The sequence below is a fragment of the Heterodontus francisci genome, chromosome 10, assembly GCF_036365525.1.
Source record: "Heterodontus francisci isolate sHetFra1 chromosome 10, sHetFra1.hap1, whole genome shotgun sequence".
NCBI lineage: Eukaryota > Metazoa > Chordata > Chondrichthyes > Heterodontiformes > Heterodontidae > Heterodontus > Heterodontus francisci.
In genome coordinates this window covers 112,072,672-112,089,410 of record NC_090380.1, presented here as the reverse complement: position 1 = coordinate 112,089,410, position 16,739 = coordinate 112,072,672, and the positions used below count along the sequence as shown (strand labels likewise).

Genomic DNA, 16,739 nt, shown 5'->3' with positions numbered 1-16,739 from the left:
GAACAACTTACAACAGAGACTGGAGCACATGCAGTGCCCCAGACAATGGAAATGTTTTCAGAACAACTTACAACAGAGACTGGAGCACATGCAGTGTCCCAGACAATGGAAATGTTTTCAGAACAACTTACAACAGAGACTGGAGCACATGCAGTGTCCCAGACAATGGAAATGTTTTCAGAGCAACTTACAACAGAGACTGGAGCACATGCAGTGTCCCAGACAATGGAAATGTTTTCAGAACAACTTACAACAGGGACTGGAGCACATGCAGTGCCCCAGACAATGGAAATGTTTTCAGAGCAACTTACAACAGAGACTGGAGCACATGCAGTGTCCCAGACAATGGAAATGTTTTCAGAGCAACTTACAACAGGGACTGGAGCACATGCAGTGCCCCAGACAATGGAAATGTTTTCAGAGCAACTTACAACAGGGACTGGAGCACATGCAGTGCCCCAGACAATGGAAATGTTTTCAGAGCAACTTACAACAGGGACTGGAGCACATGCAGTGTCCCAGACAATGGAAATGTTTTCAGAGCAACTTACAACAGGGACTGGAGCACATGCAGTGTCCCAGACAATGGAAATGTTTTCAGAACAACTTACAACAGAGACTGGAGCACATGCAGTGTCCCAGACAATGGAAATGTTTTCAGAACAACTTACAACAGAGACTGGAGCACATGCAGTGTCCCAGACAATGGAAATGTTTTCAGAGCAACTTACAACAGGGACTGGAGCACATGCAGTGCCCCAGACAATGGAAATGTTTTCAGAGCAACTTACAACAGAGACTGGAGCACATGCAGTGTCCCAGACAATGGAAATGTTTTCAGAGCAACTTACAACAGAGACTGGAGCACATGCAGTGTCCCAGACAATGGAAATGTTTTCAGAACAACTTACAACAGAGACTGGAGCACATGCAGTGTCCCAGACAATGGAAATGTTTTCAGAGCAACTTACAACAGAGACTGGAGCACATGCAGTGCCCCAGACAATGGAAATGTTTTCAGAACAACCTACAACAGGGACTGGAGCACATGCAGTGCCCCAGACAATGGAAATGTTTTCAGAACAACTTACAACAGGGACTGGAGCACATGCAGTGTCCCAGACAATGGAAATGTTTTCAGAACAACTTACAACAGGGACTGGAGCACATGCAGTGCCCCAGACAATGGAAATGTTTTCAGAACAACTTACAACAGGGACTGGAGCACATGCAGTGCCCCAGACAATGGAAATGTTTTCAGAGCAACTTACAACAGAGACTGGAGCACATGCAGTGTCCCAGACAATGGAAATGTTTTCAGAACAACTTACAACAGGGACTGGAGCACATGCAGTGCCCCAGAAAATGGAAATGTTTTCAGAACAACTTCCAACAGGGACTGGAGCACATGCAGTGCCCCAGACAATGGAAATGTTTTCAGAACAACTTACAACAGGGACTGGAGCACATGCAGTGTCCCAGACAATGGAAATGTTTTCAGAACAACTTACAACAGGGACTGGAGCACATGCAGTGTCCCAGACAATGGAAATGTTTTCAGAACAACTTACAACAGGGACTGGAGCACATGCAGTGCCCCAGAAAATGGAAATGTTTTCAGAACAACTTCCAACAGGGACTGGAGCACATGCAGTGCCCCAGACAATGGAAATGTTTTCAGAACAACTTACAACAGGGACTGGAGCACATGCAGTGCCCCAGACAATGGAAATGTTTTCAGAACAACTTACAACAGGGACTGGAGCACATGCAGTGCCCCAGACAATGGAAATGTTTTCAGAACAACTTACAACAGGGACTGGAGCACATGCAGTGTCCCAGACAATGGGAATGTTTTCAGAGCAACTTACAACAGGGACTGGAGCACATGCAGTGCCCCAGACAATGGAAATGTTTTCAGAACAACTTACAACAGGGACTGGAGCACATGCAGTGCCCCAGACAATGGAAATGTTTTCAGAACAACTTACAACAGGGACTGGAGCACATGCAGTGCCCCAGACAATGGAAATGTTTTCAGAACAACTTACAACAGGGACTGGAGCACATGCAGTGCCCCAGACAATGGAAATGTTTTCAGAACAACTTACAACAGGGACTGGAGCACATGCAGTGCCCCAGACAATGGAAATGTTTTCAGAGCAACTTACAACAGGCACTGGAGCACATGCAGTGCCCCAGACAATGGAAATGTTTTCAGAACAACTTACAACAGGGACTGGAGCACATGCAGTGCCCCAGACAATGGAAATGTTTTCAGAACAACTTACAACAGGGACTGGAGCACATGCAGTGTCCCAGAAAATGGAAATGTTTTCAGAGCAACTTACAACAGGGACTGGAGCACATGCAGTGCCCCAGACAATGGAAATGTTTTCAGAACAACTTACAACAGAGACTGGAGCACATGCAGTGCCCCAGACAATGGAAATGTTTTCAGAACAACTTACAACAGAGACTGGAGCACATGCAGTGCCCCAGACAATGGAAATGTTTTCAGAACAACTTACAACAGAGACTGGAGCACATGCAGTGCCCCAGACAATGGAAATGTTTTCAGAGCAACTTACAACAGGGACTGGAGCACATGCAGTGTCCCAGACAATGGAAATGTTTTCAGAGCAACTTACAACAGGGACTGGAGCACATGCAGTGTCCCAGACAATGGAAATGTTTTCAGAACAACTTACAACAGAGACTGGAGCACATGCAGTGTCCCAGACAATGGAAATGTTTTCAGAACAACTTACAACAGAGACTGGAGCACATGCAGTGTCCCAGACAATGGAAATGTTTTCAGAGCAACTTACAACAGAGACTGGAGCACATGCAGTGTCCCAGACAATGGAAATGTTTTCAGAACAACTTACAACAGGGACTGGAGCACATGCAGTGCCCCAGACAATGGAAATGTTTTCAGAGCAACTTACAACAGAGACTGGAGCACATGCAGTGTCCCAGACAATGGAAATGTTTTCAGAGCAACTTACAACAGGGACTGGAGCACATGCAGTGCCCCAGACAATGGAAATGTTTTCAGAGCAACTTACAACAGGGACTGGAGCACATGCAGTGCCCCAGACAATGGAAATGTTTTCAGAGCAACTTACAACAGGGACTGGAGCACATGCAGTGTCCCAGACAATGGAAATGTTTTCAGAGCAACTTACAACAGGGACTGGAGCACATGCAGTGTCCCAGACAATGGAAATGTTTTCAGAACAACTTACAACAGAGACTGGAGCACATGCAGTGTCCCAGACAATGGAAATGTTTTCAGAACAACTTACAACAGAGACTGGAGCACATGCAGTGTCCCAGACAATGGAAATGTTTTCAGAGCAACTTACAACAGGGACTGGAGCACATGCAGTGCCCCAGACAATGGAAATGTTTTCAGAGCAACTTACAACAGAGACTGGAGCACATGCAGTGTCCCAGACAATGGAAATGTTTTCAGAGCAACTTACAACAGAGACTGGAGCACATGCAGTGTCCCAGACAATGGAAATGTTTTCAGAACAACTTACAACAGAGACTGGAGCACATGCAGTGTCCCAGACAATGGAAATGTTTTCAGAGCAACTTACAACAGAGACTGGAGCACATGCAGTGCCCCAGACAATGGAAATGTTTTCAGAACAACCTACAACAGGGACTGGAGCACATGCAGTGCCCCAGACAATGGAAATGTTTTCAGAACAACTTACAACAGGGACTGGAGCACATGCAGTGTCCCAGACAATGGAAATGTTTTCAGAACAACTTACAACAGGGACTGGAGCACATGCAGTGTCCCAGACAATGGAAATGTTTTCAGAACAACTTACAACAGGGACTGGAGCACATGCAGTGCCTCAGACAATGGAAATGTTTTCAGAACAACTTACAACAGAGACTGGAGCACATGCAGTGCCCCAGACAATGGAAATGTTTTCAGAACAACCTACAACAGGGACTGGAGCACATGCAGTGCCCCAGACAATGGAAATGTTTTCAGAACAACCTACAACAGGGACTGGAGCACATGCAGTGCCCCAGACAATGGAAATGTTTTCAGAACAACCTACAACAGGGACTGGAGCACATGCAGTGCCTCAGACAATGGAAATGTTTTCAGAACAACTTACAACAGAGACTGGAGCACATGCAGTGCCCCAGACAATGGAAATGTTTTCAGAACAACTTACAACAGGGACTGGAGCACATGCAGTGCCTCAGACAATGGAAATGTTTTCAGAACAACTTACAACAGAGACTGGAGCACATGCAGTGTCCCAGACAATGGAAATGTTTTCAGAACAACTTACAACAGAGACTGGAGCACATGCAGTGTCCCAGACAATGGAAATGTTTTCAGAACAACTTACAACAGAGACTGGAGCACATGCAGTGTCCCAGACAATGGAAATGTTTTCAGAACAACTTACAACAGGGACTGGAGCACATGCAGTGCCCCAGACAATGGAAATGTTTTCAGAACAACTTACAACAGGGACTGGAGCACATGCAGTGCCTCAGACAATGGAAATGTTTTCAGAACAACTTACAACAGAGACTGGAGCACATGCAGTGCCCCAGACAATGGAAATGTTTTCAGAACAACTTACAACAGAGACTGGAGCACATGCAGTGCCCCAGACAATGGAAATGTTTTCAGAACAACTTACAACAGAGACTGGAGCACATGCAGTGTCCCAGACAATGGAAATGTTTTCAGAACAACTTACAACAGAGACTGGAGCACATGCAGTGTCCCAGACAATGGATATGTTTTCAGAACAACTTACAACAGGGACTGGAGCACATGCAGTGCCTCAGACAATGGAAATGTTTTCAGAACAACTTACAACAGAGACTGGAGCACATGCAGTGCCCCAGACAATGGATATGTTTTCAGAACAACTTACAACAGAGACTGGAGCACATGCAGTGTCCCAGACAATGGAAATGTTTTCAGAGCAACTTACAACAGAGACTGGAGCACATGCAGTGCCCCAGACAATGGATATGTTTTCAGAACAACTTACAACAGAGACTGGAGCACATGCAGTGTCCCAGACAATGGAAATGTTTTCAGAACAACTTACAACAGGGACTGGAGCACATGCAGTGCCCCAGACAATGGAAATGTTTTCAGAGCAACTTACAACAGAGACTGGAGCACATGCAGTGCCCCAGACAATGGAAATGTTTTCAGAGCAACTTACAACAGAGACTGGAGCACATGCAGTGTCCCAGACAATGGAAATGTTTTCAGAACAACTTACAACAGGGACTGGAGCACATGCAGTGCCCCAGACAATGGAAATGTTTTCAGAGCAACTTACAACAGAGACTGGAGCACATGCAGTGCCCCAGACAATGGAAATGTTTTCAGAGCAACTTACAACAGGGACTGGAGCACATGCAGTGTCCCAGACAATGGAAATGTTTTCAGAACAACTTACAACAGAGACTGGAGCACATGCAGTGTCCCAGACAATGGAAATGTTTTCAGAACAACTTACAACAGAGACTGGAGCACATGCAGTGTCCCAGACAATGGAAATGTTTTCAGAGCAACTTACAACAGGGACTGGAGCACATGCAGTGCCCCAGACAATGGAAATGTTTTCAGAGCAACTTACAACAGAGACTGGAGCACATGCAGTGTCCCAGACAATGGAAATGTTTTCAGAGCAACTTACAACAGAGACTGGAGCACATGCAGTGTCCCAGACAATGGAAATGTTTTCAGAACAACTTACAACAGAGACTGGAGCACATGCAGTGTCCCAGACAATGGAAATGTTTTCAGAGCAACTTACAACAGAGACTGGAGCACATGCAGTGCCCCAGACAATGGAAATGTTTTCAGAACAACCTACAACAGGGACTGGAGCACATGCAGTGCCCCAGACAATGGAAATGTTTTCAGAACAACTTACAACAGGGACTGGAGCACATGCAGTGTCCCAGACAATGGAAATGTTTTCAGAACAACTTACAACAGGGACTGGAGCACATGCAGTGTCCCAGACAATGGAAATGTTTTCAGAACAACTTACAACAGGGACTGGAGCACATGCAGTGCCTCAGACAATGGAAATGTTTTCAGAACAACTTACAACAGAGACTGGAGCACATGCAGTGCCCCAGACAATGGAAATGTTTTCAGAACAACCTACAACAGGGACTGGAGCACATGCAGTGCCCCAGACAATGGAAATGTTTTCAGAACAACCTACAACAGGGACTGGAGCACATGCAGTGCCCCAGACAATGGAAATGTTTTCAGAACAACCTACAACAGGGACTGGAGCACATGCAGTGCCTCAGACAATGGAAATGTTTTCAGAACAACTTACAACAGAGACTGGAGCACATGCAGTGCCCCAGACAATGGAAATGTTTTCAGAACAACTTACAACAGGGACTGGAGCACATGCAGTGCCTCAGACAATGGAAATGTTTTCAGAACAACTTACAACAGAGACTGGAGCACATGCAGTGTCCCAGACAATGGAAATGTTTTCAGAACAACTTACAACAGAGACTGGAGCACATGCAGTGTCCCAGACAATGGAAATGTTTTCAGAACAACTTACAACAGAGACTGGAGCACATGCAGTGTCCCAGACAATGGAAATGTTTTCAGAACAACTTACAACAGGGACTGGAGCACATGCAGTGCCCCAGACAATGGAAATGTTTTCAGAACAACTTACAACAGGGACTGGAGCACATGCAGTGCCTCAGACAATGGAAATGTTTTCAGAACAACTTACAACAGAGACTGGAGCACATGCAGTGCCCCAGACAATGGAAATGTTTTCAGAACAACTTACAACAGAGACTGGAGCACATGCAGTGCCCCAGACAATGGAAATGTTTTCAGAACAACTTACAACAGAGACTGGAGCACATGCAGTGTCCCAGACAATGGAAATGTTTTCAGAACAACTTACAACAGAGACTGGAGCACATGCAGTGTCCCAGACAATGGATATGTTTTCAGAACAACTTACAACAGGGACTGGAGCACATGCAGTGCCTCAGACAATGGAAATGTTTTCAGAACAACTTACAACAGAGACTGGAGCACATGCAGTGCCCCAGACAATGGATATGTTTTCAGAACAACTTACAACAGAGACTGGAGCACATGCAGTGTCCCAGACAATGGAAATGTTTTCAGAGCAACTTACAACAGAGACTGGAGCACATGCAGTGCCCCAGACAATGGATATGTTTTCAGAACAACTTACAACAGAGACTGGAGCACATGCAGTGTCCCAGACAATGGAAATGTTTTCAGAACAACTTACAACAGGGACTGGAGCACATGCAGTGCCCCAGACAATGGAAATGTTTTCAGAGCAACTTACAACAGAGACTGGAGCACATGCAGTGCCCCAGACAATGGAAATGTTTTCAGAGCAACTTACAACAGAGACTGGAGCACATGCAGTGCCCCAGACAATGGAAATGTTTTCAGAGCAACTTACAACAGAGACTGGAGCACATGCAGTGCCCCAGACAATGGAAATGTTTTCAGAGCAACTTACAACAGAGACTGGAGCACATGCAGTGCCCCAGACAATGGAAATGTTTTCAGAACAACTTACAACAGAGACTGGAGCACATGCAGTGTCCCAGACAATGGAAATGTTTTCAGAGCAACTTACAACAGAGACTGGAGCACATGCAGTGCCCCAGACAATGGAAATGTTTTCAGAACAACCTACAACAGGGACTGGAGCACATGCAGTGCCCCAGACAATGGAAATGTTTTCAGAACAACTTACAACAGGGACTGGAGCACATGCAGTGTCCCAGACAATGGAAATGTTTTCAGAACAACTTACAACAGAGACTGGAGCACATGCAGTGTCCCAGACAATGGAAATGTTTTCAGAACAACTTACAACAGGGACTGGAGCACATGCAGTGCCCCAGACAATGGAAATGTTTTCAGAGCAACTTACAACAGAGACTGGAGCACATGCAGTGCCCCAGACAATGGAAATGTTTTCAGAGCAACTTACAACAGAGACTGGAGCACATGCAGTGCCCCAGACAATGGAAATGTTTTCAGAGCAACTTACAACAGAGACTGGAGCACATGCAGTGCCCCAGACAATGGAAATGTTTTCAGAGCAACTTACAACAGAGACTGGAGCACATGCAGTGCCCCAGACAATGGAAATGTTTTCAGAGCAACTTACAACAGAGACTGGAGCACATGCAGTGCCCCAGACAATGGAAATGTTTTCAGAGCAACTGACAACAGGGACTGGAGCACATGCAGTGCCTCAGACAATGGAAATGTTTTCAGAGCAACTTACCTTGGAACAATCTCCTCTTTCTGATAAAAATGAAGCAGACTGAAATCTCCAAAACGACTGAATAATTGCGATAAAATGCCCGCTAAAACCTCTCCTCCTTCCACTTTCAGAAACTCACGCTGGAGTTTGACGCATGCGTGAATACCCGTTGGCATTGCATAAAGCGCATGCGCAGAGGCCGACCAGGCACGTTGCCCGAAGATGCACACATCACGCGATGACGCATCGGCGCATGCGCTAACCAGTCCTAGCAAGCCAGAACGCAGCGCATGCGCAGAGAACAGGAGACCATTTGCGCATGTGCGCACCGCGGCGCTGCCTGATGACGTCAGTGGCGGCCAGCGTTGTCAGGAATCACTTTGTTTTCTAAAAAGGGTGTTCCTGCCTGCAATACCACTGGCTGCCACAGCCTAGTGGAGCAGTAAAGAGAAAGCAGGTCAAGCGCTCTGGGTTCGCACGTGCTTGCTAGGGCCTGCCCATGGAGGACAATGATGTGTTGTCCTGAGGCCCTGCCCACGAAGGGCAATATAAGAGTTTGAAGAAAAAGGAGCCCATCCCCAGCCCGCGTACTGAATTTAGGCTCCGCCCTGAAGGTCAATTTTGGTGTCAAGAGGACAAAGCCAGCTGTCTCCTGGACCGGGTGCTGTTCTTAAGCCCCAGCCATGAAGAGGGGTTGGGGGGTGGAAAAGATTCAGACGACTGTAATGGCGATGGGAAGAGAGGGTTAGTGATAGTTTTTCTTCTTTTAAGCTCTCCTAATTGATGGAAAGGTCAGTAATGGAAATGGAATTTCTTTTAAAATTCTTTTTTCTTTGTGGCTTGCCTGAGACCTTTAGGAGGTGAAGGAAAGCAACTGGCATTCTCAACTGTCCTGAGGTTTATCTATACCGATGATTCTGCCTGATCGTTTCACGATAGATCAATCGCCCCCACCCCCAAACTCACGATCCAGTGGCCTGTCAGTGAAAATGGTGTTCCTGCCCAGTGCACACCTCTCAAACTGCACTTTTATCCGATTGCTTCTGGTGCAAACTGTAATCGCAGCTTAACTCAGACTCGTTCCCTTAAAGTAAAGCTGGAGATCTTGATTCCAACGATGTGGACCTATGGTGTGTTGGACGCCAACAATGTTGCAGAGTCACTTACTTGGACTTCCATGCTGTCTCAGACGAACACGGTGAGCTTGTAAACCTTCACTCTGGAGCTTCTGTAGCGAGGGGATGAGATCAGTTTTCCAAGATGTGTAGACTTGAACCACCTTCAATAACCACCAGCTGCCACTATATTGTGTGAATCACACGGAAATAATCAGTGAATCCAGAAGTTAGGTTCTTTTATTGAAGATACTAACTTTCACAGCTATACTGGAAAGGTCCTTTACTTGGTTGTTAATGCTCTAGCTGCTTGCAGTGAGTTCTCTGAGGTCACAAATGTCTGTGTACTATAACCTGACTGGGTGATGGACAGCTTTAAATGTACACCCCTTAAGCAACACTGCAGCCTTTAAAGCAGTACTGCAACATTGTCTGTAATCCCAACACTACCTGAATTATTGTCTGCATTCCCAATACTGTCTGTGTCACTCTCTGTAGTCCCCACACTGTCTATGTCACTCTCTGTAGTCCCCACACTGCCTGTGTCACTCTCTGTAGTCCCCACACTGTCTATGTCACTCACTGTAGTCCTCACACTGACTGTGTCACTCTCTGTAGTCCCCACACTGTCGGTATCGCTCTCTGTAGTCCCCACTCTGTCTGTGTCACTCTCTGTAGTCCCCACACTGTCTGTGTCACTCTCTGTAGTCCCCACGCTGTCTGTGTCACTCTCTGTAGTCCCCACACTGTCGGTATCGCTCTCTGTAGTCCCCACGCTGTCTGTGTCACTCTCTGTAGTCCCCACACTGTCGGTATCGCTCTCTGTAGTCCGCACACTGTCTGTGTCACTCTCTGTAGTCCCCACACTGTCTGTGTCACTCTCTGTAGTCCCAATACTGTCTGTGTCACTCTCTGTAGTCCCCACACTGTCTGTGCCACTCTCTGTAGTCCCCACACTGTCTGTGTCACTCTCTGTAGTCCCAATACTATCTGTGTCACTCTCTGTAGTCCCCACACTGCCTGTGTCACTCTCTGTAGTCCCAATACTGTCTGTGTCACTCTCTGTAGTCCCCACACTGTCGGTATCGCTCTCTGTAGTCCCCACACTGTCTGTGTCACTCTCTGTAGTCCCCACACTGTCGGTATCGCTCTCTGTAGTCCCCACACTGTCTGTGTCACTCTCTGTAGTCCTCACACTGTCGGTATCGCTCTCTGTAGTCCCCACACTGTCTGTGTCACTCTCTGTAGTCCCCACACTGTCTGTGTCACTCTCTGTTCCCACACTGTCGGTATCGCTCTCTGTAGTCCCCACACTGCCTGTGTCACTCTCTGTAGTCCCCACACTGTCTCTGTCCCTCTCTGTAGTCCGCACACTGCCTGTGTCACTCTCTGTAGTCCCCACACTGTCTCTGTCCCTCTCTGTAGTCCGCACACTGTCTGTGTCACTCTCTGTGTTCCCCACACTCTGTGTCCCTGTCTCTTGTATACACACTGTCTGTTATTTCTAATCTTGTTCTATTCCTTATTTGCAGTGGAAGCTGCCAACAAGAACCATCGCCCATTGTCGCCTGCAAGAGCAATGTTCGAAGAACAGGCAGCGACAACTGGTCCAGCGAACGGCGACCAGAAAACTAATGCATTGAAAAGATTGTCAAGAAAATCAAAAGGTGTGTTTATAATACTGAATGAAGATCACATGGGGAAGGGATGGTTCTCCTTTACTTACCCTTTATGCCTTCGTCATAAAGCCTAGGTGGATGATGGAATGAGTACTGTATAGACAATGAGACAGTAACAGCAGTAGCAGAGGGCGTGAGGTTAGGTGTGGGAGAATTTATGGGGTGAATTCATGTACTTGTCCCTCCTCCCCCACAGTGGATGGGTTACCAATCCCAGGCAGCATTCATATGCCCAGGGTTAATGTTGGAAAAGCACATCTTCACACAAAAGGTAGCTGAAACCTGGGACTCTCTCCCACGAATAGGCTGTTGAGGTCTGGGGTGGGGGTGGGGTGGGGGGGGGGTGTCAATTGAAAATTTCTAAACTGATATTGACAGATTTTGTTTGGTAAGGGTATTAAGAGTTACAGAAATGAGGTAAATAGATGGCGTTAAGAGATAGATCAGCTTAGATTTGTGTTTTATACTTTCATGGGATCTCGGCTTCGCTGGCAAGGTCAGAATTTATTGCCCATTCCTAATTGACCTTGAGAAGGTTTTGGTGAGCCTCCTTCTTGAACTATTACAGTCCATGTGGTGTAGTTACACAGACAGTGCTGTTCGGGAGGAAGTTCCAAGATTTTGACCCAGTGACAATGAAGCAACAGCGATATAGTTCCAAGTCAAGATGGTGCGTGACTTTGAGGGGGGCTAGCAGGTGGTGGTGTTCAATGTGCCTACGGCCCTTATCCTTCCAGGTGGTACAGGTCACAGGTTTGGAAGCTGCTGTCTAAGAAGCCGAGGCATCTTGTTTAGGCTATACACTGCAGTCATGATCTGCCAGTGGTGGAGGAAGTGAATGTTTAAAGTGGTGGATGGGGTGCCAATCAAGCTGGCCTGGATGGTGTTGAGGTTCTTGAGTGTTGGAGCTGCAATCATTCAGGACATTGGAGAGTATTCCATCACACTCTTGCATTGTGCCTTGTAGATGGTGAACAGGCATTGGGGAGTCAGAAGGTGAGTTACTCCCCACAGAATTCCCAATATTTATGTGGTTGGTCCAGTTCAGCTTCTGGTCAATGGCAACTCCCAGGATGTTGATGGTGGAGGATTCAGTGGTGTGAAAGCCATTGAATGTCAAAGGGAGCTTGCTAGATTATCTTAATAAAAGCAAAATACTGCGGATGCTGGAAATCTGAAATAAAAACAAGAAATGCTGGAAATACTCAGCAGGTCTGGCAGCATCTGTGGAGAGAGAAGCAGAGTTGCCGTTTCAGGTCAGTGACCCTTCTTCAGAACTAGCTAATATTAGAAATGTAAAAGGTTATAAGCAAGTAAAGCGGGGGTGGGGCAAGAGATAACAAAGGAGAAGGTGTAAATAAGACAAGGTCACAGCTCCAGGGACCCGGGTTCGATTCCGGGTACTGCCTGTGTGGAGTTTGCAAGTTCTCCCTGTGTCTGCGTGGGTTTTCTCCGGGTGCTCCGGTTTCCTCCCACAAGCCAAAAGACTTGCAGGTTGGTAGGTAAATTGGCCATTATAAATTGTCACTAGTATAGGAGGACATAGTAAATAAGGCCAGAGCTGTCCTACTGCTCTGGTTCCCACCCCCCTGCCACACTAGTTTAAACCCTCCCGAGTGAATCTAGCAAACCTTGCAGCCAGGATATTATTGCCCTTCCAGTTTAGATGCAACCCGTCTACAGGGCCTTGGTGAGGCCACACCTGGAATATTGTGTGCAGTTTTGGTCTCCTTATCTGAGGAAGGATGTTCTGGAGAAATGTTGTCCAGTTCTTGCTGCATGCAAGTATGGACTGCTTCATTATCAGAATTGAACTGAACATTGCACAACAATCAGTGAACATCCCCACTTCTGACCACATGATGGAGGGAAGGCCATTGATGAAGTAGCAGCAGTATCCTGGAGTTGAAATTATTGATCTCTAATAACCACAACCATTTTCATTTGTGCTATGTATGGCTCCAGCCAGTGGGGAGTTTTCTCCCTGATTCCCATTGAGTTCAATTTTCCTTGATGCCAAATTCAGTCAAATGTTGCCTTGATGCCACTCTCACCTCACCTCTGGAATTCAGCTCATTTGGTCATGTTTGGACGAAGGCTGTAATGAGCCAAGTGGTCCTGGAGGAACTGAGCATTGGTAGGCAGATTATTGGTGAGTAGGTGCCGATTGATAGCTCTATCAACGACATCTTCTATCATTTTGATGATGATTGAGAATAGATTGATGGGGCGGATTTGCCCTGCCTTTTGTGGACAGGACAAACCTGGGCAATTTTCCACTTTGTTTGGTAGATGGCATTAATATAGTTGTACTGAATTAGCTTGGCTAGAGGTGTAGCTAGTTCTGGAGCACAAGATTTCAGCACTACAGCCAGGATGTTGACAGGGTCCATTGTCTTTGCTTTATCCAGTGCCCTCAGCTGTTTCTTGATTGAGCAACCCATGTCCACATGCAACAAGAGCTGGACAACATTCAGGCTTGGGCTGATAAGTGGTAAGTAACATGCACGGCCAATGGCCACCTCAAAAAAGGGAGAATCTAACCATCTCCCCTTGACATTCAACGGCATTGCCATTGCTGAATCCCCCATTATCAACATCCTGGGGGTTACCATTGACCAAAATCTTAACTAGAGCAGTCACATAAATACAGTGGCTACAAGAGCAGGTCAGAGTCTAGGAATTCTGCGGTGAGTAACTCACCTCCTGACTCCCCAGAGCCTTCCCACTATCTACAAGGAACAAGTCATAGAAACATAGAAAATAGGAGCAGGAGTAGGCCATTTGGCCCTTCGAGCCTGCTCCGCCATTCATTATGATCATGGCTGATCATCCAACTCAGTAACCTGTTCCCGCTTTCTCCCGATACCCTTTGATCCCTTTAGACCCAAGAGCTATATCTAACTCTTTCTTGAAAACATACAATGTTTTGGCCTCAACTGCTTTCTGTGGTAGCGAATTCCACAGACTCACCACTCTCTGGGTGAAGAAACTTCTCCTCATCTCAGTCCTGAAAGGTTTACCCCGTATCCTTAGACTCTGACCCCTGGTTCTGGACTCCCCCACCATCGGGAACATCCTTCCTGCATCTACCCTGTCACGTCCTGTTAGAATTTTATAGATTTCTATGAGATCCCCCCTCACTCTTCTGAACTCCAGCAAATATAATCCTAACCGACTCAATCTCTCCTCATATGTCAGTTCCGCCATCCCAGGAATCAGTCTGGTGAACCTTCGCTGCACTTTCTCTAGAACATCCTTCCTCAGATAAGGAGACCAAAACTGCACACAATATTCCAGGTGTGGCCTCACCAAGGCCCTGTAGACGGGTTGCATCAAAACTGGAAGGGCACTAATATCCTGGCTGCAAGGTTTGCTAGCGTCACTCGGGAGGGTTTAAACTAGTGTAGCAGGGGGGTGGGAACCAGAGCAGTAGGACAGCTAGTGAAGTAAATGAGGAGGACATAGTAAATAAGGCCAGTAGGACTAAGAGGAAGAGCAGGCAGGAAGATGTTGCTGAGCACAGCGGGACTGGTGGTCTGAAGTGCATTTGTTTCAATGCGAGAAGTATAACAGGTAAGGCAGATAAACTTAGAGCTTGGATTAGTACTTGGAAATATGATGTTGTTGCTATTACAGAGACTTGGTTGAGGGAAGGGCAGGATTGGCAGCTAAATGTTCCAGGCTTTAGAAGCTTCAGGCAGGATAGAGGGGGATGTAAAAGGGGTGGGGAAGTTGCATTACTTGTTAAGGAGAATATCACAGCTGTACTGCGGGAGGACACCTCAGAGGGGTCATGCAGCGAGGCAATATGGGTGGAGCTCAGGAATAGGAAGGGTGCAGTCACGATGTTGGGGGTTTACTACAGGCCTCCCAACAGCCAGCGGGAGGTAGAGGAGCAGATGTGTAGACAGATTTTGGAAAGATGTAAAGGTAACAGGGTTGTAGTGGTGGGTGATTTTAACTTCCCCTATATTGACTGGGACTCACTTAGTGCTAGGGGCTTGGATGGGGCAGAATTTGTGAGGAGCATCCAGGAGGGCTTCTTGAAACAGTATGTAGATAGTCCAACTAGGGATGGGGCCATTCTGGACCTGGTATTGGGGAATGAGCCAAGCCAGCTGGTCGAAGTTTCAGTGGGGGAGCATTTCGGGAGCAGTGACCATAATTCCATAAGTTTTAAGGTACTTGTGGATAAGGATAAGAGTAGGCCTCGGGTGAAGGTGCTAAATTGGGGGAAGGCTAATTATAACAATATTAGGCAGGAACTGAAGAATTTAGATTGGGGGCGGCTGTTTGAGGGTAAATCAACATATGACATGTGGGAGTCTTTCAAACGTCAGCTGATTAGAATCCAGGACCAGCATGTTCCTGTGAGGAAGAAAGACAAGTTTGGCAAGTTTCGGGAAGCTTGGATAACACCGGATATTGTGAGCCTAGTCAAAAAGAAAAAGGAAGCATTTGTAAGGGCTGGAAGGCTAGGAACAGATGAAGCACTTGAGGAATATAAAGACAGTAGGAAGGAACTTAAGCAAGGAGTTAGGAGGGCGAAAAGGGGTCATGAAAAGTCATTGGCAAACCGGATTAAGGAAAATCCCAAGGCTTTTTATACATATATAAAGAGCAAGAGGGTAACTAGGGAAAGGGTTGGCCCACTCAAGGACAGAGATGGGAATCTATGCGTGGAGCCAGAGGAAATGGGTGAGGTGCTAAATGAGTACTTTGCATCAGTATTCACCAAGGAGAAGGACTTGGTGGATGATGAGCCTAGGGAAGGGAGTGCAGATAGTCTCAGTCATCTCATTATCAAAAAGGAGGAGGTGTTGGGTGTCTTGCAAAGCATTAAGGTAGATAAGTCCCCAGGGCCTGATGGGATCTACCCTAGAATACTGAGGGAGGCAAGGGAAGAAATTGCTGGGGCCTTGACAGAAATCTTTGCATCCTCGTTGGCTACAGGTGAGGTCCCAGAGGACTGGAGAATAGCCAATGTTGTTCTTTTGTTTAAGAAGGGTGGGAAGGATAATCCAGGAAATTATAGGCCGGTGAGCCTTACGTCAGTGGTAGGGAAACTATTAGAGAGGATTCTTCGGGACAGGATTTACTCCCGTTTGGAAACAAATGAACTTATTAGCGAGAGACAGCATGGTTTTGTGAAGGGGAGGTCGTGTCTTACTAATTTGATTGAGGTTTTTGAGGAAGTGACGAAGATGATTGATGAGGGAAGGGCGGTGGATGTTGTCTATATGGACTTTAGTAAAGCCTTTGACAAGGTCCCTCATGGCAGACTGGTGCAAAAGGTGAAGTCACACGGGATCAGAGGTGAGCTGGCAAGATGGATACAGAACTGGCTCAGTCACAGAAGACAGAGGGTAACAGTGGATGGGTGTTTTTCTGAATGGAGGGATGTGACTAGTGGTGTTCCGCAGGGATCAGTGCTGGGACCTTTGCTGTTTGTAGTATATATAAATGATTTGGAGGAAAATGTAGCTGGTCTGATTAGTAAGTTTGCAGACGACACAAAGGTTGGTGGAGTTGCGGATAATGATGAGGATTGTCAGAGGATACAGCAGGATATAGATCGGTTGGAGACTTGGGCGGAGAAATGGCAGATGGAG

The 16,739-nt window shown here is 46.6% G+C and overlaps 1 protein-coding gene across 1 annotated transcript in view; it reads left to right on the top strand.

Moving 5' to 3' along the window:
- LOC137374236 (uncharacterized) overlaps positions 1-16,739 on the top strand; it is an 85,156-nt gene that overhangs the window by 55,566 nt on the left and 12,851 nt on the right. The window contains exons 14-15 of the mRNA XM_068040024.1: positions 9,422-9,528; positions 10,978-11,112. Of these exons, the coding sequence (XP_067896125.1) occupies positions 9,422-9,528; positions 10,978-11,112 (242 nt within the window). The remainder of the gene's footprint in view (positions 1-9,421; positions 9,529-10,977; positions 11,113-16,739) is intronic.